This window comes from Rhinolophus ferrumequinum, chromosome 24 (assembly GCF_004115265.2).
Source record: "Rhinolophus ferrumequinum isolate MPI-CBG mRhiFer1 chromosome 24, mRhiFer1_v1.p, whole genome shotgun sequence".
NCBI classification, from domain to species: domain Eukaryota; kingdom Metazoa; phylum Chordata; class Mammalia; order Chiroptera; family Rhinolophidae; genus Rhinolophus; species Rhinolophus ferrumequinum.
In genome coordinates, this window is record NC_046307.1 from 1,482,352 (window position 1) to 1,506,292 (window position 23,941).

Sequence of the window (23,941 nt, forward strand, 5' to 3'; positions counted from 1 at the left end):
CCGGGGCATTTGTCCCCAGAATCACGTAATGCGATAAAAGTGAACTGCCATCTTAAAATGCTTAACCATAGATCTGGGAGGACTATGGGTGGAGCTGGGCCCCTTGTTAACTCTCTAGTCCTGAGTTCCTGTGAAACTTTGTGGTAACTTCTGGGGGAGGAATGCTAATAAAGAGAATTCCTTAGCCATCTTGGAAAGGGGGCTGTTCTTCTTCACTTGGGCAGACGGTTGGTGCCCCGGGTTGGAGGTGTGCGTTCCCGCACTGCGGTGGTGGGTTTTGTTTCTTTTTCTTTTCCTGAATAAACCGCTCTTTCGGTGGATTTTCTGGAGAGTTATTTTTGCCAGTTAACAAATGCAACCCAATCTTGTATTAACAGAAGAAATCAGAGTGTGAAAATAGATGTGTGGCTATGTTAAAATTTAAATATAATGCTTTTGGGGGTTTGATAACATGAATTACTAGGAAAAACTTTTTTTTACTGCCAACTTAGGTCTGGGAACACCTAGAAAAATATCATAAACACGGAGATGGGTGTGCATCAGATTCCTCCACATTCACGGGAGTCTTAAAGCTGCCAGCAGACACCAAGCACTGGACACCAGTTACCAGGCACTGGACACTGGGTGCCAGGTACTGAACACTGGGTCCCAGGCACTGGATGCTGGACATTGGGCACTGGACAGTAGCTACCAGACACTGGGCAGTGGATGCCAGACACTGGATGCCAGGTAGTGGTACCGGGCACCAGAAAGTATAGAGCGCACATTAGGAGGCAGACAGGGAATTCTCATTTGAGGACCAACACACAGAGCAAAGGCATTGGCCATACCATGTGAGCATTTTAAGTTTTGTAAAGAGCGTGTTTTGTTTCTGTGTGGTGCTGCATTAACTGACTTTTTGGTTAAGTGTGAGTACCCTATTTATTAGTGAATGGAACGTTTACTACACTAAACGCTTTTACACTGAGCTCACTGGACTCACTGAAAAGGAGAGAAAAAAACAAGCAAAGCTTTATTGTTATTCTTTTTCCTTTGGACAGACCTCCAACTGACTCCACCTTGGACACTGGCCCTGGGGTCAGGAGGGCCGGGCTCAATCCTGCCAGGATGCCACCATGCCCAACAACGCCAGGTAAAGCGCTAGTGTCCTTATCTGTGAGATGGAGACGATGATAACCCTCATCCCGCCTGCCAGATACAAACTACTGCTCAAACATGGAGACCTCCACAGGCAGAAGAGGTACATCCATGTGCAAATACACATGGAGATCATGCGTGGGGCCCAGGCACATGCCAGCACATAGGAGGAGTTCCAGAAACACAAATGCAGTAATAAATGAGGGCTGCTGACTCATTCGCACAAGATCCAGGTGGGAGGGCCTCAGAGATGAGACCACCCACGGCAACCCCCTCCCAGAAATAGGGAGACCGAGGCTGGGCTTGTCCAGGGTCTCCAAGTCTGCTTTAAACAGGGCTTACGTTGGCCACACCACAGGCTGTGAAATCCATGCAGTGTGCTGGCCTCACCTTGCACCAGGAGCCGTGCCTGGGACTGCGCCTGGCCAATGTCACAGGTGTAGGTGTCACTGTCCACCTTCTCCAGAGCATTGATGGTGAGCCTTAATGTCATGCCCTCCTGGCTGGGCACGTGCTTCCCTGAGGCGCGCAGCTCTAAGAGGCCTTTGCGCCAGATCACCACAGCCGCGGGGTGCTCCGTTCTGCAGGTAAATACGGCCGTGCCCTTCTCCTCCACCTGTAGATCAGCTAGCTCCTCAGTGAACCGGTTTGCCTTTTCTGGGGGAGGAGGCGAGAAAGGGTGGGGGTGAGGCCTGTAGACCCCACACTGCCCCTCGGGACATGGGCAGTTCTCCCCACCTGTCCACGCAACCTCTGGGACATTGCTGAGCCTCTTCCCTCTGGGATCCCTCCCTTTCCACCTGGGAAAACACAGCAGAGGCCCCGAGGGAGTCTTTGGGGGAGAGAGGTCATGGGGGCCGCCCCAGAGTCTCTCATGGTTACCTTCTATGAGGAGGCTGGCTGTGCTCTTGGAAACTTCTGTCTCGCACGTGTACTCGCCAGAATCCTTGAGCGAGGCTGCACGGATGACCAGCACAGCCCTCGTGCCCTCACTGAGCAGATCATACTTCTGACTCTTGCGAATGGCCTTCCCGTTCTTCAGCCAGCGCACCGTGGTGCCCGCCCGCGACAGCTCACAGCTCAGTACCACATCCTTGCCTGGTGTGGCCCGCTGGTCCTCCAGCGGCTTCATGATGTCCACTGGCCTCTCTGAAGGAAGCAGAGGTGGCCTGTGAGGCACGGCCACAGCCACAGCCATGCCAGGGGTGAGCGCAGGGCAGGCACTCATGAACTTTCAGGGTCTGGAGGCCAAGACCACAGACCTATAGCCCAAAACTCTGGAACCTCAGACCCAGGAGCCTCAGAGCCCTGGAATACCGGGAGCCCCCACTGTCACAAGCCATTGACATATGAGACCACAGATGTTCTCAGCATCATTCAGAGCCCATGACTCAAAGTGTGGCCATGGCTGGTACCGACTGTGAACCGAGCTTCACTGACCTGCACCAGTATTTGTGCTGGGAGCCTACGGAACACCTATGGTGGTTTCACTGGCTCAGTGACCACATGCCCTGGAGCTACCATGACAGTTGAACCATGAATGAAAGACCAGAAACCCTGCTCCTGCCCAGAGAAAGGAAAGCCTCGCCCTAGAGACTGAGCCCCCAGATGACTAGAAACCCCCAGCACCCTGAAAGAAGCCTCTGGTCCTCCACCAGTGGCTGAGGGACACAGTCCCCAGAAGTACCCCCCTGGAGGACTGCCCAGCCCAAAGCCTCACTGCAGGCTGCCTGGAAAGGGCCCAGGTGCAGCCTACTGAGATGCCCATCTGCCCAGGCTTGTGGTGCCCACCTCGGACGATGAGCGAGGCCTTGGAGGTGAGGCCCCTCACGGAAAAGATAACCTCCCCGGCGTCACCTGGCACCACCTCTCTCACAGCCAGGGTGTACTTGCGGCCCTGGCGTGTGGCCCGGAAGCGGCCCGAGGTGCCCACGGTCTTCCCGCTGATCATCCACACGGCTGTGTTGCCAGTGTCCTCATGGGACAGGATGCACTCAAAGCTGCAGCTCTCACCCTCCAGCACCTCCACTGTCTTCAGCCTCTTGGTGATGCCCACATGCAGGTCTGTGGGGGATCACAGGGGATGGCTGTCACGCTGGTCAGGCCCTGGATATTTGCCCCCTGAGACCAGTGCCATCAAACCCCGTAGTGGCCTCAAGGCCCAAATACCCACCCTCCCCAGCTCCAGTCCTGTTGCCCCTCAACAAATGCCCCCTTGGCCTCCCACTGGCTGCACCCTGGTGTTTGGATGGCCAATTGCTGTGAGTTCCAACCAGGGCAGCTGACTTCCTATCTGCTGCAGACCAACAGGTAGAGAACAAAGCACCAGGGGTTGTCACCAGCTCACATGCTCCAGAACAAAAAGGACAGGTGCTCCGAGTGAAGGAACCATCTAGCGCTGGGGCAAACTCACTGTACAGACCTGCCCCCTTTCCAGTCTCATCTCAAACCCCTCCAGATGTCAGGGACCCACCACAGGGTCACAGGCAACAGGCCTTCCAGGCACGTGGAGGGGAAGCAGGACTAGTGGAGCTGCGCTGTCAGCGTGCACAGGGGAGGCCAGGAGACCACGTGGTTGGGGAACCAGGTCCAGGCTGTGCTCCTGGCCTGGGAGCCCTTCCAGGGCATCCCCCGCCTGACAGCTCAGCCTCTTCCACCGTCTCCAGGAGACTCCACTGACACGCCTCACACCTACCCACACACATCCCCTGGTGCACAGTGAATGTCTCAGATCCCTGTCGAAAACCAGCACCATGGGATTCCATAAGGCAGGGTCCCGTCCAGACTCCCATGCGTCCCTGGTTGCCCGAGGTCCCTGTCCACCTGCCTGCACCTGGGCCTCTTAAGTACCATGTCAAGCCTGCTCCTCCCAGTTTGTCCGATCTATCTGGGCTCAGCAGAGCAGTCCCTGCTTCAGAGGGGGCGGAGCCTAAGGGAGGCGGCCCCGCCCCAGCGCTCCGACCACGCCCCCACGCACCGTGCACACTGACACGCGCCCGTGTCTCCTCGTTGTCCAGGTGGCAGGTATACAGGCCGGCGTCGTCCCGGCTCAGGTCGTGCACCACTAGCCCGCGTGTGCCCGCCGTGTGCAGTAAATCGTACTTGTCGCTGGGACCCAGCTCCACGCCGTCCTTGCGCCACACCACTCGAGCCTGAGGGTCTGAGACCTCACACTGCAGGGCCAGAGTTCCCCGCTCCTCTGCAGACACATCGTCCAGCGCCTTCAGAAATACCACCGGTTTCGCTGCGGGCAAGGTGTAGGCAGGTGAGTGAGGGAGCCGCTATCTCCGCCCGCGGTGACCCCTGGGAGGGGGCTCTCCAGGGACTACTCACTTCTAATCGCCAGTTGGGCAGAGGCCGTCACCTTGGGGGAAGAGACGCACACGGTGCCCGCATCCACCCGCCGGACCCGCTTCAGCACCAGAGTGTGGCGGCGGCCCTCGTGGGTGATCTCGTGGAAACTGTCGTTGTAGAGGGGCGTCCCGTTGAGCGACCACTCCACCTCCTCATCCTCGTGGGACAATTCACACGAGAAGCAGGCGCGGCCCTCCTCCATGGCCTCGGTGTCCTGCAGCGGCTGCGTCACCGTTACTTCCCGCGCTGCCAAGAGCACACTGGGAAGCTCAGCGCACGCCTCCGCCACCTCCCCCAGGACCCTCCCGGTGACCTTGTATTCCCTCCCCCGCACCTTCCACAGTGACCTCGGCGCTGCTCTGGGCGCTGCCGGCCTGGCACCGGTAGATGCCAGAGTCAGCAGGCGTGAGCCGCAGTACGCGCAGCTCTGCCATGTGACCCTCCAGACTCATCCTGAACTTGTCAGACGGTGCCAGGGGTGTGTCCTCCTTGTACCACTGCACCGCCTTGGGGGCCGGTTTAAAGTCGCAGGACAGGACTACTGACTGCAGCTCGCGCCCTGCCTTGGGCTCCAGCGGCCGCGTGACCACTACAGGGATGTCTGCACCGAAGGGGAGAGAGCAGCGCTGTGGGCCAGGCCGGGCCGCAGCGCCCAGAAAACCGCGGTTACCCTGGTCCTGCGCCGCGTCTGCACGCACCCCTCCATCCGCAACCCGCTCGCTGGCTGCACGTGCTTACCTGAGACCACCAGGCGGGCGGTGGAGCGCGCCTTGCCGATGGTGAAGTGCACTGGCCCTGACATGGTGGCGCAAGTGCGCCGCAGCGTCAGCCTGTGCACGGTGCCCTCCTGCTCCAAGCCCACGTCCGCCCCTGCCTGTAGCACTGTCTTGCCCAGCAGCCACTTGGGCGGCCGAACAGATGGGATGGAGGTCTCGCACTCAAACCAGGCAGGGGCGGGCTCCATCACTGTCACGTCCTGCAGGCCCCGCGTGATGGTGATGGATTGCTCTGTGGGTGAGGGGCCGGTCACAGAGCAGCCCCGCGGGACGACTGCAGGCCAACCCTCCCCCAGGGTCTGTGTTTCTTCCTATGAACAAACCCTCCCCCTCCATACGGTGCTCACATCCCCCCATCTCACGCCGTGGCCCGACACCCCTAGTCAGGCCCTTTTCAGACCTGGCCGCCTGGAAGTGTCAGGGCCAAGGGTAAAGGACGTAGTCCCTCCCCAGGCACAGGGGCCAGCTGACCGCCGGCCTTGCCCACACCTTCCACGAAGAACTGGGCACAGGTCTTCACATCGCCCGCATCACAGGTGTAAGTGTCCTCGTCCTCGGGCTGCACGTCGTTGATGACCAGCTTGCGGTAAAGGCCATCGCTGACCATCTCGTACTTGGGCCCAGGCTGCAGTTCCACGCCACCCTTGTACCACCGCACCTGGGCGCTGGCCCGAGACATCTGGCACTCGAGTACACCCCGGTGCTTCTCCATGGCGATCTTGTCACGCAGCGGGCGCAAGATGGACACCGGCAGCTCTGTGGGCGGGGCAGGGCGGGGCCAGGGCAGCAGGTCAGCCTCCCTGAACTGGGGTGGGCGGGTGGGCTCTCTGCCTGTGTAGTCTCCAACAAGCCAGGCTGGGCTGGGTGTCGCCTTGAGAGCTGGGACCCTCAGCATACAGTTGACCACAAAGAAGGTAGGCATGCCCGCCACGCCCCCCATGTCCTCCCGACTGGTCCTTATCATGCACAACCGCACCCTCCACCTCCCCTGGCACCCCCTCACCTCCCACCCCTCACCCCCACCCCCCCCAAGTGTCCTCACCGGGCCTGGCCTGCAGACCACACCATCTGTCTGCAGACCTTCCCTCCCTCATGCCCGGTGGCCCCTCACTCCTGTCATCAAGTCCACCAGGTAAGACCAGGAGCTCACCTGCTGCCAGGGCCTCAACCCCTTCTCTCCAGGGCCTACTGCAGTCCCAGGAGGAAGAATTCACTAGTACCTCCATTTTAAACAAAGGTGGGCTGCCTCCCCCAGACCCTTATCTTCCTGCCTCCAAGGCAACACCCCCTTTCTCTTCTCCTGTGTTACCCCTATCCTGTCCCGCAGGGTCCCAGGAGACTCTCCAGGCCTGTGTCTGGACAGCTGGCACAGCATACGTGTGTGTTTTCACATGTTGTCCAACCAGCGCCCTCCCCGGAGACCCCCTCACCTCTCACTCGGAGCTGGGCTCGTGATTCTGCATTTTCAGCTACAAATCGGATTTCTCCTCCTCCTTCCGCCAGGACCCTTCGGTAGATGAGCGTGTGTGTCCTTCCTGGGAATGGCAGACCACTCAGCAGTGGGAGAGAGGCCAGGGGGAGGGGGAGAGGCCCTCCCGCAGCCCCTCGCTGTTGTACTCATACCTTCCTGGCGGATGCGTACATTGTCACTGGGCCGAACTTTACTGCCCTCCCGGAACCACTGGGCAGGCACCTCGTCATGGGAGACCTCACAGGAGAAGGTGGCGCCCTCCTTTTCCATCACCTCCACATCCTCCAGGGGCCTCACGATCTGGATGTTGCGGCCTAGAGCAGCGAGGGAGGCCCTGCCACACCCTGATGCATAGAGCTGCCTGCCCCGTCCCCCCTGCCCCAGCTTGCTGAGGGTACAGGAGGGGGCCGGGCCACCTCTCTTGGGGGTGCCAGGGGAGCAGGACGTCTTTGCTCTGGGCCCTCACTCCTACTCTGCCCAGCCCTCCTCACCTTGTACCTTCACGGAGGCCGAGGTCTGAGCGTCGTGGGCGTCACACATGTACACGCCCTGGTCCCCAAGCACACACCGGTAAATGATGAGAGTCCGGCAGGCACCCTGGGCCACCATGCCCACCATCTTGCCCACCTGCAGCTCCACATCATCCTGTGGGAGGGATGTGGCCCGGTCAGGCTCTTGGGCTGCCCACCCATTGGTCCCACTACTGCCCACCCACTGTGGGTGGGAGGGGCAGAAGGGTAGGAGGGGAGGCACCTTCAGCCAGCGCACATCCACATGGGGGCGCGACAGCTCACACTCTAGGATCACTTTGTCCTTCTCTGTGGCCACCACATCCTGTAGTGGGCGGATGAACCTCACAGGCAGCTCTAGGGAGGCAAGAGGGGGAGGTGAGAGGCAGGTCCCAGGGGTGCCCTCTGGGGCCAGGGCCTGAGCTGGACAGAATCACTCAGCTGGTTCTAAGATCGTGTGCTCCCTCCCTTCAGGATTCCATGTCCCTGTTCCATGTCTTCCTGGGCCACCTTGGAGACTGGGGTGGTTGTGCTCTCTAGTGGGTCCCACCCCACTCCTGGGTCCCACCCACGCACCAGTGACCACGAGCCGTGCGGACGTGTGCACGCCCTCGGCCTTGAAGGCAATGAGGCCTCCATCTTGCAGCTGCAGCCTGGACAGCGTGAGGGTGTGGATAGAACCTCGCACGGCCAGTTGGCATGTGGGCCCCGGCTGGAGCCGCAGGCCATCGCGCGTCCAGCTGCCCTCTACATCGGCGTGCGACAGCTCCACCTCCATGGTGACAGAGCCCTGCTCCCGCACCTCCACCTCCTGCAGGCCCTGCACAAGCCGGATCTGGCGCACTGCAGGGCAAATGCACAATGGGTGAGCCACTGCATCCAGACCCTGGCCCTCTGGCCAGTACCCCCCACCTCCCCAGGAGGCCTCAGAGCTCAGTGTGGTGCCCTGGAGGGGGAGGCACACTCTCACCCGCAGAACCGCCCTCCGTGGCAGGCCCAACCCAGCCCCTGCTGCCCTCCCACATCCCGATGACCCCGCCCCCCGGGAGCTGTCCCCTCTCTTTTGACTCCCTTCCCAGGCTAAAGTCTCCGGGGGCTGTCCCCTCTCTTTTGACTCCCTTCCCAGGCTAAAGTCTCCAGTGGGAGACCTATTATCTTTCCTCTCTCCTGCCTTCCTCCCTTCCTTCCTCCCTCTCCCCTCCTGGGTGCAGACCCCAGGCCCAGCAGCCCCACAGCTCACTTTCCACGGTGAGCTTGGCCTGCGTCTTGTCGTCTGGCGTCTCGCAGCCATAGAAGCCGCGGTCAGCGAAACCCACACTGCGGAGGACCAAGCAGTGACTTGTGCCCTCGGCGTAGATAGCCACGTTCTCGCCCGGGGCCAGGGCAACAGCGTTTCGCGTCCACTTGACTTCTGGCCAGGGCCTTGTCAGTTCCACCGCCATGGTCACAGAGCCCCACTCCTCCACCGTCTGCGGCTCCAGCTTCTTCTTGAACAGGACCGGAGCCTCTGGAGTCAGGGAAAAAGCGGTCACACAGCCACTGCCACTCAGGAACTCCAGGCACAGAGGCTCCTGTCCGCGCCCCCCTCAAACCACCCTAGCCGGCAGAGCGGCCCCCACCACATTCGGACCCCAAGCCCAGCAAGGTCTTGGCTGTACTCAGAGCCCAACTGCACGCCTGCACAGGTACAGTTTCATGGGGGGAAACAGATTTTAGGGGAGGAAACTGAGGCTCATGGGGCTTCTCCTTCTTCAGCCCCCTCCCACCTCCTGCACCCGTTCTTAACCCTGCCATGCCCCAGTGCCTGAAGCTCCTAAATGTGGCTGGTGACCAGCAGCCTCAGGACACAGAGAGCTAGTGAGATAGGCAGACTCAGCCCCCAGATCTGCTGCATCAGTGTCTCGGCTCCATCGAGGCTCTGGGAACACCCACATTAAGAAAAACATGCTGGAGTGGACCTCCCAGTCCCAGGCTGTGCTATGACCACCCCAGAAGATGAATCTCCCCACATTACTCACTTCCTCAAGAACCTGCGATGGCTCCCACTTACCCTCAGTGAAGTCCTGGCTGCCCCCGGACACAATCTGGCTTCAGTAAGCAAAGAGCATGCCCACCTCCTGCCTCTGTTTGCACTGGCTGCCAACTGCACTCCCTCCCACCTCACCATCCACTGGGCTCAGCATGGGTCACTTCCTCCAGGAAGTCTTCACCCATTCCCAGACCAGGTATGCAGTGCAGCTGTTTACTTTCTCCCTTTCAGAGCAGGTATCTGGCCGCTCGGTCCCACCTCAATCTTTTCTTTGTCCCCAGCAAACCCTGTGTCCCCTGAGGTAGCCAGACAGATGAGCTGGACACTAGGGAACAGCAGGATGACAGCCAGAAACCATCCTACCAGGGAGACGCCCAAACGCCCCGCCACCCCACACAGGCGCACCTCGGACCCGGAGGGCGGCCACGGATGTGACGCCCTCAGCCTCCGCGGTTATCTGGCCGGCGTCCTCCAGGGCCAGGCCCAAGATGGTCAGGCTGTGACTGGCGCCGCTCTGTGAGATGACAGACTTCTCGCTGGGCTGCAGCTGGGCGCCGTCCCGAAACCACGTGACCACCGCGTCGCTGGGGGTCACCACGCACTGGAAGGTGGCCTCTCCGCCTTCCTCCGCGACCACGGCGCTCAGCCCAGACGTGAACTTGACCTCGCGGGGGACTGCAAACAGGAGCTCCGCTTCAGAGGTGGGCAGGATGAGCGAAGCCCCACCTGCAGACGCCATGGAAGGACACCTCCTCCTGGAAGCCTCCCGGGAACGCCCAGGCCGGCGCCCTAGCCGGGGCTCCCCAGCCTGAGCGCAGGCCACGTACCTCGAACAGAGAGCCTGGTGCTGGTGCGGTCATCGCGACTCTCGCACACGTACTCGCCCGCATCCTCCGCCCGCAAGCCCGACACCGTGAGTGAGCGCTGGGTCCCCTCGGCAGCCATCTGGAAGCGCTTGCCGGCCCGGAGCTGCGTGGTCCCGCAGCGCCACAGCACCTCGGCCTGTGCCGGGCTCACCTCACAGGCCAGCGTTGCTGTGCCTCCCAGCTCCCCGACCACTGGTTCCAGGGGCCGGCAGAATTTGGCGGCCACCTCTGCGGGAGGGAAGGGCCGTCAGCTGGGAGGGGCTCAGCTCACGGGGATCCACTCCGCACCGCGGAGTCACGCACTCTGAGCCCCACCCAGATCCACTCCCGGACACCGCCTGCACTCCCTCACGTGAGACTCCAGTAGATGCGGGGTTCCCAGAGGACTATGCGGACCACTGACCTTCTACCTGCACCGGAAAGTCCTGCCCTTCCATGCCCACGCGGCAACTGTAGACCGCGCTGTCCAGGGTCTGCGCACCACGCACGGTCAGGGTGTGCGTGTCCCCCAGACTGGCCGTCTCATGCCGCTTGCTGCGACGAATCTCCACGCCATCCTTGAGCCACGTCACCACAGCCACAGAGGGTGTGGCCAGCGTGGCGGTCAGGACGATATCTTCGTGTTCCCTGACCACCAGAGGCTCCTTCCGTCCGGATCTCTCCAGGGCTGGGGGCTCATGCTCCGGCTCTGGGGGGGAGGTCAGTAAGCATGAGAGCAGGGACCCTGACATCCCTGGCCTGGGGCTATGTGGTGGGAAAAGACCTAGAATGGGGCTGCCCCAAGTTCCAGTCCATCTTCAATAACGTGCTCATCCAGCCCTGGCCCCTGCCTCCACTGAGCAGCCCGAGAGTGACCACAGCAGGGCCCCATACCACCTGATGGCCACCATCCAGGCTCCCAGGGCTCATGAAGAGTGGCCAGCAGAGGCCATCGCACAGACTGGGGGGCCACAAGCTCTGACCAAGAGCCTAGAGGCCTGGGTGCCTGCCCTTCCAGGGAAACATGGCCCCATAAGCAGATACTGCAGGGACAGTGGGGGCTGGGCCAACATTCCAGAAGGATGAAAGGAACAGGGCCTGGAAAGGAGATGGCAAGGGCAGCCCGGGTGGCAGGACTCTGAGGACAAAGGCTGATAGGTGTGGAACAGCTTGAGTACCTCCAGCAGCTAAGCAGGGGGGCTGACAAAGGGGGAGGGGAAGACCCCAGGAGGGGGCCCAAGAGGGTCTCTGTTGAGGGCTGATCCAGGGAAGTATCTGTAAAGCAAGTTGGCTGTAGGATGGGGGACAGGTAGGCAAGGGCCACAGATGGGGATGAGGCAGCTCAGGAGGAACACTGCAGGCAGGACTCTGAAACCCAGAGCTGTCATCAGCTGGGAGAGTTGGGACACAGGCCCAGGATGTGCTTCTGAGCAGAAGCCAGCCCCCAGGGCTGACCTAATAACAGCTGGAGGTCAGGGCCCCAAGGCCAGAGACGGGGACCTAAGCCCACGGAGGGCAAGGGCATCCAAGGCCAGAGGCCCCTTGGGTGAGGTTCCCCAGAGCAGAGCTGAGCTCCACAGCTGCCCAGAGGGACTTAAAAAAGGAAATGTGTGCACTCCAGGACCCTGACACAGAACGGGTATTTCCACAGACCTCAGGCATCAGCAGCTTACAGAAGTCTCTGTGATAGGTTTCATGCTGGGGAAGGTGGAAATGTGGCAAAGAGGAGCAGGAACCTGGGACAAGAGATGCTCAGAACATCCTGGACTACGGTCTGCAGCCAGCATCCTCTGACCCAGAAGCTTGGGAGAGGACAGAGCCCTGGGGCTAGACATGTCAGCAGAACCCAGCCCAGGTGCAACCACACCCATAGGACAGTTACAGACTTACCCATCCATTGATTGGTCAGGCACTTGTCCTCTTCCCCCAGCTGGCACCTACCTGTGACGTCCAGGTGGAAGGAGACCTTCTGGCCCCCGGCCTCGCAGCTGTACTCCCCGCTGTCCGCCTTCCCCGCCTGCTGCAGCACCAGACGCCGGGTGCAGCCCTTGGCCTCCACGCGCACTTTCGAGCTCCCACTCAGCTTCTTGCCATCCTTGTACCACGTCACCTCTGTCTGGGCCTGGGCCACCTCACAGCTCAGCGTGGCGCTGGCCCCCGCCTCGGCCTGCACCTCACCTCGTGCCTGCTGCTCCTTGGCAAACACCACCGTGGGCTCTGGGGACAGCGAGGGACATGCATTCAGAGGCCTCAGCGGATCCAGCTCATGTTGCAGACCAGGGGACCAGGACAGACGAGGCAGGGCCGCTGGGCAATGAACTCCACGCAATAGCACACAATGGTTGCATCCCGTGAGCACACGGGATCGGCACGCTCTGGACCTGACGAGCGGAGGGCTGAGGGGTGCTGGTCCTCAAACTTTGACCACTTCCACACCTGCCTGATGCCTGGTACTGGAGCTGGCACAGCCCACGCCATCAGAGCCAGCTCTCCCTGCCCTGGGCCACAGCGTCCCCAGCCTGCACTGCTCCCCACCGCCCTCCCACCATGCCCAGGCACAGGGCATCAAGAGCTGGATGGGAGCAGTGGGGAAATTCCCAGCCACCCAGCCATGGGCACCAGAGCCAGACCTATATCTTTGCCTGGGCCACAGGGGATGCAAGAGGGCAGAGTGCCAGGTGGGCCAATCAGAGCCACACCCACCTGTGGTCATCCACTGTCCCTGTCCACTGCCCACCACAGCAGGACACACGCCCAGCTCAGCTCAGCCCCACCGGGACTAATTGAAAGACCACCATGTGTCAGGCTATGAGCCAGTCACAACGTCACCCCGATCAAGGCTAATTCACTCCCCTCCCCAGATAACTGACCTGTGACGTCCAGGCGGAAGGAGACCTTCTGGCCCCCGGCCTCGCAGCTGTACTCCCCGCTGTCCGCCTTCCCCGCCTGCTGCAGCACCAGACGCCGGGTGCAGCCCTTGGCCTCCACGCGCACTTTTGAGCTCCCACTCAGCTTCTTGCCATCCTTGTACCACGTCACCTCCGTCTGGGCCTGGGCCACCTCACAGCTCAGCGTGGCGCTGGCCCCCGCCTCGGCGTGAACCTCACCGCGTGCCTGCTGCTCCTTGGCAAACACCACCGTGGGCTCTGGGGACAGGCAGGGCGCACAGGGTCAGAGACATCCTCTAATTCAGGAGGACAGTACTGGGGAGAGAAGGACTACACAGGGAGGTGGGAGGACTGGAAACTTCTCCAGGCTCTGCACCAGCTGTGTGGACTGGAGAAGCCCCACCGCCTTCTCAGCTACAAGCAGCACCATCCATCGGCACACCCACCACTGCCCGTGGGCTGGTCCAGGTGAGGACGCTGTGAAAGGCTTCTCCTGAGCACACACCCTGTAGGAGAGGGACTGCGGGGCCATGAGGCACGCACAGGACACAGGGCACCTCCCCTGGTGACGCAGTCTCTCCCTGTGATTGTGCATGGAGCGTTCTCACTGCAGAGCAGCAGAGTTCCTGAGGCTCCCCTGTTGCCTGCTCTCCGTGTCACCTGCTGGCACCCTAGGGGAGTGACCTGTACCTCCCGTGTCCGTCTCTTCCATGGTCCTGATGACCCACAACGTGGAGGACGGTTTCTCATCTTTTTGACCATTACTGTCTGCTCTTTTGTGGTGTCATTGCAAGGCTTCTGCCCAATTGTCAATAGCAAAGTCTGTCTTTTCCTTGTTCATTTTTAGAAGCCCTTATATATTGATATTAGAGTTCTGACCATATTTTGTAAATACCCTCTCCATCTCTGTCGCTGGCCTTTTCACCTTTTACGTGTCTTCTGATGACATAAAATTCTTAGTCTTAAAATAGACAAGTATGTCAATTTGTCCTTTGTGGCTTGTGCACTTATATCCTGTTCAAGAAATATTTTATTACCCTGAGGTCATAAATAATCTGTATTATCTGCTACGAGCTTTTTTTTAATCTTCACATTGGAGTCTCTAACCCTCCTGCAATTGACGCTTGTGTGAGGGGGACATCCATTTTATTATAGAGAGATGATGGGTAGACAGATAGATACATGGTCTTAGCACCATTTATGAAAAGGCCATCCTTTCTCTATACCACGCTAGCACTATGAGGAACAAACTGGAAAAGGTCTGCGTTGGAGTTCACTGTTCCACTCCTTGGTCTGTGTACCTATCCGTGCATTGAGACACATTTCCCGACTAGCTTTGTAATAAGCTGACATCTGGCAGGTAGAATGCTCTCACTTTGCTCCTCAAGAAGCTGTGGCACCACTTGGCCCTCACGATCAACTTGCCAATTTCGTACACCCACAAAAGACTCTTCCTTTGGATTTTGATTAGGGATGGACACATTTGTGACTTCCATTCATTTAGATCTTCTCTACTATTTCCCTAAGATATTTGAGGTCCCCCTCAGAAGCCTTAAACTATTTTATTAGACATGGAATTAGAAGCATGATACTTTTGACGCTACTGTAATTCTCTTAAAATACAATTTTCCAACTCGGTGGTGCTGGTATATAGACATACAAGTGTTTTCTGTGTATTTTGTATGTGGCGATCTTCCTCAACTCTCCTACTCACTCTAAATGTTTAACTTCCCTATTTTCTGCATTAATTGTTTATCATCTTGAAGTCCCCTTTTGCTTTATCTCAATTTTATGATTTTACATTATATTCCTCCTTACAAGCTGTACAATGTTGGACACGAGTTGTAAGTGAAGCCACTTGAAATGTTCCAAATAAAAGGAACAGCTTGCAAGGTTTCCCCTGAAACGCGATGCTTGCTTTTCTGTGTGTGGTGTCCCATATCAAATCAAGTAACTATCCTTTTACTACTAGCTAACTTTATTCACGTGAATGTGTGCTACGTTTTATAAAACTCTCCTTCTGGATATGGTATAAAATTTTTATCAAACACTTTTACTCTGTATTTTTTAGGTGAAAACACGCTTTTTCTCTTTTAACTTCTTAATGTTATAGATTGTATTTTCCAATGTTGTGATGTTAAACCAACTTTGCATTCCTGGATTGAGACCTTAGTGGATCATGCTCTTCACATATCACTCTGTTCACTGTCAGTGCTTTGTATGGGATTTTGGCGTTGACATCCATAAGAGATTGGCTTATAATTTCAATTCTTTATACTTTCCTTGTCAGATTTTGGTTTAACACTACGCTAGCAACATTAAACGGAGTGAAAGAGTATATATCCCTTTTCTATTCTCTAAAAAAACCTCTGTGAACATAGACTGATTTGTTTCCAGAATACTTGGTAGAGTATATCAGTAGAACCACTAAGTTTTCTATTTTGGTTCCATTTTTTTTATTATGGTTCCATTTACTTAAAAGGTTGTAAGATTATTCAAGTTGTTTATTTCTTCTTGTGAACATGGTATAGTTTTCTAAGAACTGAACAATTAGTCAAAACTTTTCAAATTTATGTGCATAAAATATCATATTCTATTGAAATAACGTGTCAAAATTATTCATAGTGGGTTTCTTGGGATCTATCCACATCCACAAATCATCATATATCCATACAATCCAAATCATTACATGGTGCCACTTGAGGGTCAATGTGAGATCAAAGCCCACCTCCATCTGAGGTTAACCTCTCTTAGCAAAAGGAAAATAAAGTTAGTTCACAGACGTCTCTGTGACCCACCCCAGGAGGGACAGACACATGAATCCGTAGGAAATGCTATGAAATAAATACCACTCTGCCAGTTAGCAGTTGCAACTGTAGGAATTCATCTCTCACAAAGTGTGCTGGTGTGGCATAAGCTCTTCATTCCCCTCCACAACTAAATCTATACAACAGACTGTAAGAGGATTCCAACACAGAATGTTCTAACAGGAGACAAATGGAAACCAAGGTTTGCTTTTAAAAGAATGTTCCACACCTCACAGGTGACTAACACAGGTGCATACCCGCCAACCCTCTGCTCTTGGGTTATTTTGTACAGACACTGCAGCGGAACAGGGAGCTCGATTGTGTGACATGTCGGTGCACTGATAACTTCTGCATCCATGTCCCAGGAAGGAAGAGTATTCCAAAATGACTAAAGCTTTGCTGATCCAAACTTCAGTTCTGACCCAATGTCAAGTGTGATTGTGTAGCTAAAACTTCGCCTTATCCGGTACAAAGAAAGAAAATATCTCTGACTTCAGAGAATCCTCAGCAGTGCTAGTTAGGGCTCCTGGGTTCTAGAATGCCCAAAAGGACATTCACGTATCCTGAGATGAGAGACAACTGGACCACTTGAGAGGCAAGGGCCAGACAGAGCAAAATTCCTGACACCCAGTCATACCAGGAGCATCACTACATGGCCACAGCACTCGGGGTGCAGAAGGCGCACCTCTTCTCTCTGTACACACACTTCCAGCCTCCCCAGGAATTAGCCACGGGCACAGAAGTGGAAGGTGAGAGGATGGGGGAGGTAAAGACATGGAGTCTAATGCAAAGGCCACCAGGACTGTCACAGCCATAAGGCAGTCACAACATCCCCTGCAAAATAACTGACCTGTGACGTCCAGGCGGAAGGAGACCTTCTGGCCCCCGGCCTCGCAGCTGTACTCCCCGCTGTCCGCCTTCCCCGCTTGCTGCAGCACCAGACGCCGGGTGCAGCCCTTGGCCTCCACGCGCACTTTCGAGCTCCCACTCAGCTTCTTGCCATCCTTGTACCACGTCACCTCTGTCTGGGCCTGGGCCACCTCACAGCTCAGCGTGGCGCTGGCCCCCGCCTCGGCCTGCACCTCACCTCGTGCCTGCTGCTCCTTGGCAAACACCACCGTGGGCTCTGGGGACAGCGAGGGACATGCATTCAGAGGCCTCAGCGGATCCAGCTCATGTTGCAGACCAGGGGACCAGGACAGACGAGGCAGGGCCGCTGGGCAATGAACTCCACGCAATAGCACACAATGGTTGCATCCCGTGAGCACACGGGATCGGCACGCTCTGGACCTGACGAGCGGAGGGCTGAGGGGTGCTGGTCCTCAAACTTTGACCACTTCCACACCTGCCTGATGCCTGGTACTGGAGCTGGCACAGCCCACGCCATCAGAGCCAGCTCTCCCTGCCCTGGGCCACAGCGTCCCCAGCCTGCACTGCTCCCCACCGCCCTCCCACCATGCCCAGGCACAGGGCATCAAGAGCTGGATGGGAGCAGTGGGGAAATTCCCAGCCACCCAGCCATGGGCACCAGAGCCAGACCTATATCTTTGCCTGGGCCACAGGGGATGCAAGAGGGCAGAGTGCCAGGTGGGCCAATCAGAGCCACACCCACCTGTGGTCATCCACTGTCCCTGTCCACTGCCCACCACAGCAGGACACACGCCCAGCTCAGCTCAGCCCCACCGGGACTAATTGAAAGACCACCATGTGTCAGGCTATGAGCCAGTCACAACGTCACCCCGATCAAGGCTAATTCACTCCCCTCCCCAGATAACTGACCTGTGACGTCCAGGCGGAAGGAGACCTTCTGGCCCCCGGCCTCGCAGCTGTACTCCCCGCTGTCCGCCTTCCCCGCCTGCTGCAGCACCAGACGCCGGGTGCAGCCCTTGGCCTCCACGCGCACTTTTGAGCTCCCACTCAGCTTCTTGCCATCCTTGTACCACGTCACCTCCGTCTGGGCCTGGGCCACCTCACAGCTCAGCGTGGCGCTGGCCCCCGCCTCGGCGTGAACCTCACCGCGTGCCTGCTGCTCCTTGGCAAACACCACCGTGGGCTCTGGGGACAGGCAGGGCGCACAGGGTCAGAGACATCCTCTAATTCAGGAGGACAGTACTGGGGAGAGAAGGACTACACAGGGAGGTGGGAGGACTGGAAACTTCTCCAGGCTCTGCACCAGCTGTGTGGACTGGAGAAGCCCCACCGCCTTCTCAGCTACAAGCAGCACCATCCATCGGCACACCCACCACTGCCCGTGGGCTGGTCCAGGTGAGGACGCTGTGAAAGGCTTCTCCTGAGCACACACCCTGTAGGAGAGGGACTGCGGGGCCATGAGGCACGCACAGGACACAGGGCACCTCCCCTGGTGACGCAGTCTCTCCCTGTGATTGTGCATGGAGCGTTCTCACTGCAGAGCAGCAGAGTTCCTGAGGCTCCCCTGTTGCCTGCTCTCCGTGTCACCTGCTGGCACCCTAGGGGAGTGACCTGTACCTCCCGTGTCCGTCTCTTCCATGGTCCTGATGACCCACAACGTGGAGGACGGTTTCTCATCTTTTTGACCATTACTGTCTGCTCTTTTGTGGTGTCATTGCAAGGCTTCTGCCCAATTGTCAATAGCAAAGTCTGTCTTTTCCTTGTTCATTTTTAGAAGCCCTTATATATTGATATTAGAGTTCTGACCATATTTTGTAAATACCCTCTCCATCTCTGTCGCTGGCCTTTTCACCTTTTACGTGTCTTCTGATGACATAAAATTCTTAGTCTTAAAATAGACAAGTATGTCAATTTGTCCTTTGTGGCTTGTGCACTTATATCCTGTTCAAGAAATATTTTATTACCCTGAGGTCATAAATAATCTGTATTATCTGCTACGAGCTTTTTTTTAATCTTCACATTGGAGTCTCTAACCCTCCTGCAATTGACGCTTGTGTGAGGGGGACATCCATTTTATTATAGAGAGATGATGGGTAGACAGATAGATACATGGTCTTAGCACCATTTATGAAAAGGCCATCCTTTCTCTATACCACGCTAGCACTATGAGGAACAAACTGGAAAAGGTCTGCGTTGGAGTTCACTGTTCCACTCCTTGGTCTGTGTACCTATCCGTGCATTGAGACACATTTCCCGACTAGCTTTGTAATAAGCTGACATCTGGCAGGTAGAATGCTCTCACTTTGCTCCTCAAGAAGCTGTGGCACCACTTGGCCCTCACGATCAACTTGCCAATTTCGTACACCCACAAAAGACTCTTCCTTTGGATTTTGATTAGGGATGGACACATTTGTGACTTCCATTCATTTAGATCTTCTCTACTATTTCCCTAAGATATTTGAGGTCCCCCTCAGAAGCCTTAAACTATTTTATTAGACATGGAATTAGAAGCATGATACTTTTGACGCTACTGTAATTCTCTTAAAATACAATTTTCCAACTCGGTGGTGCTGGTATATAGACATACAAGTGTTTTCTGTGTATTTTGTATGTGGCGATCTTCCTCAACTCTCCTACTCACTCTAAATGTTTAACTTCCCTATTTTCTGCATTAATTGTTTATCATCTTGAAGTCCCCTTTTGCTTTATCTCAATTTTATGATTTTACATTATATTCCTCCTTACAAGCTGTACAATGTTGGACACGAGTTGTAAGTGAAGCCACTTGAAATGTTCCAAATAAAAGGAACAGCTTGCAAGGTTTCCCCTGAAACGCGATGCTTGCTTTTCTGTGTGTGGTGTCCCATATCAAATCAAGTAACTATCCTTTTACTACTAGCTAACTTTATTCACGTGAATGTGTGCTACGTTTTATAAAACTCTCCTTCTGGATATGGTATAAAATTTTTATCAAACACTTTTACTCTGTATTTTTTAGGTGAAAACACGCTTTTTCTCTTTTAACTTCTTAATGTTATAGATTGTATTTTCCAATGTTGTGATGTTAAACCAACTTTGCATTCCTGGATTGAGACCTTAGTGGATCATGCTCTTCACATATCACTCTGTTCACTGTCAGTGCTTTGTATGGGATTTTGGCGTTGACATCCATAAGAGATTGGCTTATAATTTCAATTCTTTATACTTTCCTTGTCAGATTTTGGTTTAACACTACGCTAGCAACATTAAACGGAGTGAAAGAGTATATATCCCTTTTCTATTCTCTAAAAAAACCTCTGTGAACATAGACTGATTTGTTTCCAGAATACTTGGTAGAGTATATCAGTAGAACCACTAAGTTTTCTATTTTGGTTCCATTTTTTTTATTATGGTTCCATTTACTTAAAAGGTTGTAAGATTATTCAAGTTGTTTATTTCTTCTTGTGAACATGGTATAGTTTTCTAAGAACTGAACAATTAGTCAAAACTTTTCAAATTTATGTGCATAAAATATCATATTCTATTGAAATAACGTGTCAAAATTATTCATAGTGGGTTTCTTGGGATCTATCCACATCCACAAATCATCATATATCCATACAATCCAAATCATTACATGGTGCCACTTGAGGGTCAATGTGAGATCAAAGCCCACCTCCATCTGAGGTTAACCTCTCTTAGCAAAAGGAAAATAAAGTTAGTTCACAGACGTCTCTGTGACCCACCCCAGGAGGGACAGACACATGAATCCGTAGGAAATGCTATGAAATAAATACCACTCTGCCAGTTAGCAGTTGCAACTGTAGGAATTCATCTCTCACAAAGTGTGCTGGTGTGGCATAAGCTCTTCATTCCCCTCCACAACTAAATCTATACAACAGACTGTAAGAGGATTCCAACACAGAATGTTCTAACAGGAGACAAATGGAAACCAAGGTTTGCTTTTAAAAAAATGTTCCACACCTCACAGGTGACTAACACAGGTGCATACCCGCCAACCCTCTGCTCTTGGGTTATTTTGTACAGACACTGCAGCGGAACAGGGAGCTCGATTGTGTGACATGTCGGTGCACTGATAACTTCTGCATCCATGTCCCAGGAAGGAAGAGTATTCCAAAATGACTAAAGCTTTGCTGATCCAAACTTCAGTTCTGACCCAATGTCAAGTGTGATTGTGTAGCTAAAACTTCGCCTTATCCGGTACAAAGAAAGAAAATATCTCTGACTTCAGAGAATCCTCAGCAGTGCTAGTTAGGGCTCCTGGGTTCTAGAATGCCCAAAAGGACATTCACGTATCCTGAGATGAGAGACAACTGGACCACTTGAGAGGCAAGGGCCAGACAGAGCAAAATTCCTGACACCCAGTCATACCAGGAGCATCACTACATGGCCACAGCACTCGGGGTGCAGAAGGCGCACCTCTTCTCTCTGTACACACACTTCCAGCCTCCCCAGGAATTAGCCACGGGCACAGAAGTGGAAGGTGAGAGGATGGGGGAGGTAAAGACATGGAGTCTAATGCAAAGGCCACCAGGACTGTCACAGCCATAAGGCAGTCACAACATCCCCTGCAAAATAACTGACCTGTGACGTCCAGGCGGAAGGAGACCTTCTGGCCCCCGGCCTCGCAGCTATACTCCCCGCTGTCCGCCTTCCCCGCCTGCTGCAGCACCAGACGCCGGGTGCAGCCCTTGGCCTCCACGCGCACTTTCGAGCTCCCACTCAGCTTCTTGCCATCCTTGTACCACGTCACCTCCGTCTGGGCCTGGGCCACCTCACAGCTCAGCGTGGCGCTGGCCCCCGCCTCGGCCTGCACCTCACCTCGTGCCTGCTGCTCCTTGGCAAACACCACCGTGGGCTCTGGGGACAGCGAGGGACATGCATTCAGAGGCCTCAGCGGATCCAGCTCATGTTGCAGACCAGGGGACCAGGACAGACGAGGCAGGGCCGCTGGGCAATGAACTCCACGCAATAGCACACAATGGTTGCATCCCGTGAGCACACGGGATCGGCACGCTCTGGACCTGACGAGCGGAGGGCTGAGGGGTGCTGGTCCTCAAACTTTGACCACTTCCACACCTGCCTGATGCCTGGTACTGGAGCTGGCACAGCCCACGCCATCAGAGCCAGCTCTCCCTGCCCTGGGCCACAGCGTCCCCAGCCTGCACTGCTCCCCACCGCCCTCCCACCATGCCCAGGCACAGGGCATCAAGAGCTGGATGGGAGCAGTGGGGAAATTCCCAGCCACCCAGCCATGGGCACCAGAGCCAGACCTATATCTTTGCCTGGGCCACAGGGGATGCAAGAGGGCAGAGTGCCAGGTGGGCCAATCAGAGCCACACCCACCTGTGGTCATCCACTGTCCCTGTCCACTGCCCACCACAGCAGGACACACGCCCAGCTCAGCTCAGCCCCACCGGGACTAATTGAAAGACCACCATGTGTCAGGCTATGAGCCAGTCACAACGTCACCCCGATCAAGGCTAATTCACTCCCCTCCCCAGATAACTGACCTGTGACGTCCAGGCGGAAGGAGACCTTCTGGCCCCCGGCCTCGCAGCTGTACTCCCCGCTGTCCGCCTTCCCCGCCTGCTGCAGCACCAGACGCCGGGTGCAGCCCTTGGCCTCCACGCGCACTTTTGAGCTCCCACTCAGCTTCTTGCCATCCTTGTACCACGTCACCTCCGTCTGGGCCTGGGCCACCTCACAGCTCAGCGTGGCGCTGGCCCCCGCCTCGGCGTGAACCTCACCGCGTGCCTGCTGCTCCTTGGCAAACACCACCGTGGGCTCTGGGGACAGGCAGGGCGCACAGGGTCAGAGACATCCTCTAATTCAGGAGGACAGTACTGGGGAGAGAAGGACTACACAGGGAGGTGGGAGGACTGGAAACTTCTCCAGGCTCTGCACCAGCTGTGTGGACTGGAGAAGCCCCACCGCCTTCTCAGCTACAAGCTGCACCATCCATCGGCACACCCACCACTGCCCGTGGGCTGGTCCAGGTGAGGACTCTGTGAAAGGCTTCTCCTGAGCACACACCCTGTAGGAGAGGGACTGCGGGGCCATGAGGCACGCACAGGACACAGGGCACCTCCCTGGTGACGCAGTCTCTCCCTGTGATTGTGCATGGAGCGTTCTCACTGCAGAGCAGCAGAGTTCCTGAGGCTCCCCTGTTGCCTGCTCTCCGTGTCACCTGCTGGCACCCTTGGGGAGTGAGCTGTACCTCCTGTAGTGGTTGATTGCATGGTCCTGATGACCCACAACCTGGAGCAACTTCTCCAATTTTTTGTTCATTAGTTTACTCCTCTGTGGTGTCACTGTTCAGTCTTCTGTTCAATTTTCAATAGCAGCATCTGTCTTTTGCACATTCATTTGTAGGAGCTCCATTTACATGCTAGTGTCTTTCTCTTCCACATCTGTGTGACTTGTCTTTTCACTGTCTTATGGTGAATGAAAGTTTTTCCTTTTAATGTGGTTATTTATGTCACTCTTGTTCCATGGTGGTTAGTGCGTTTACCTTCTGTCAGAAATCCGCTCCTCCCCTGAAGTCTTTAAGCAATCAGTGTCGTCATCTAAGTGTTTTATGTTGTTACCTCATTACCTGAGGTCTCTAACCCACCTGGAATTGGGTTTGTGTGCAGTGTAAGTTACCAACTGATTTTTCCATGTGGTTAAATGGCAAAAAACTTTTATGAAGGAACCATTTTTTCCCAATCTTTACACAGGTTCCAGGTTTGTTTGTTTTTTTTTTTAAATGGGCAGGAGTCCACTCATGGACAGATGTGTTTCTGAGCTCTGTATTCTGTTCCTTTGATCCTTTGATCTACTAAGCATCCCTTCACTGAGATGCAGCTGTCTACATTACTATAGTTGTATAATCATTCTTGATATTGATAAAGCAAATGGTCACACGTAATCTGCCTGCCAATTTTCAACACCCCCTCCCAAGGAACATCTGTTTTGATTTGAATTGTTAATAAATAGCTTAGATTCTTCTGTGGATGTCTTTCCATTTGTTTAGACCTTCTTAATCATCTCTCAAAAGCGTTCAATAATTTCTACCCACAGAGCCACTAAGCATGTTTTATTAGATTTGGAATTAGGAACACGATACTGCTGATGATATTGGAAACCTTTTAACATTTCATTTTCCAACTGTTGCTAGTATAGAAATATAGAAGTGTTTTCTGTACGTTGACATTTGTAAGGAGTGATCTTTCTGAACACTCTTGCTAAGTCTAATAATTTATCTTTGGAA

General features: G+C 55.2%; 1 protein-coding gene across 4 annotated transcripts in view; it reads right to left on the reverse strand.

The window, feature by feature from the left end:
* Positions 1–23,941, reverse strand: part of OBSCN (obscurin, cytoskeletal calmodulin and titin-interacting RhoGEF) — a 156,055-nt gene that overhangs the window by 66,512 nt on the left and 65,602 nt on the right. For all 4 annotated transcript variants that reach the window (XM_033095762.1, XM_033095760.1, XM_033095759.1 and 1 more), the window contains exons 13-35: positions 22,200–22,475; positions 21,271–21,546; positions 17,596–17,871; positions 16,667–16,942; positions 12,992–13,267; positions 12,063–12,338; positions 10,546–10,830; positions 10,104–10,370; positions 9,682–9,951; positions 8,488–8,754; positions 7,824–8,090; positions 7,492–7,604; positions 7,230–7,383; positions 6,891–7,052; positions 6,698–6,802; positions 5,757–6,023; positions 5,230–5,499; positions 4,826–5,092; positions 4,471–4,737; positions 4,115–4,381; positions 2,929–3,201; positions 2,020–2,286; positions 1,528–1,794 (exon numbers count right to left, since the gene is read on the reverse strand). In XM_033095762.1, coding sequence (XP_032951653.1) covers positions 1,528–1,794; positions 2,020–2,286; positions 2,929–3,201; positions 4,115–4,381; positions 4,471–4,737; positions 4,826–5,092; positions 5,230–5,499; positions 5,757–6,023; positions 6,698–6,802; positions 6,891–7,052; positions 7,230–7,383; positions 7,492–7,604; positions 7,824–8,090; positions 8,488–8,754; positions 9,682–9,951; positions 10,104–10,370; positions 10,546–10,830; positions 12,063–12,338; positions 12,992–13,267; positions 16,667–16,942; positions 17,596–17,871; positions 21,271–21,546; positions 22,200–22,475 — 5,691 coding nt within the window. The remainder of the gene's footprint in view (positions 1–1,527; positions 1,795–2,019; positions 2,287–2,928; positions 3,202–4,114; positions 4,382–4,470; positions 4,738–4,825; positions 5,093–5,229; positions 5,500–5,756; positions 6,024–6,697; positions 6,803–6,890; positions 7,053–7,229; positions 7,384–7,491; positions 7,605–7,823; positions 8,091–8,487; positions 8,755–9,681; positions 9,952–10,103; positions 10,371–10,545; positions 10,831–12,062; positions 12,339–12,991; positions 13,268–16,666; positions 16,943–17,595; positions 17,872–21,270; positions 21,547–22,199; positions 22,476–23,941) is intronic.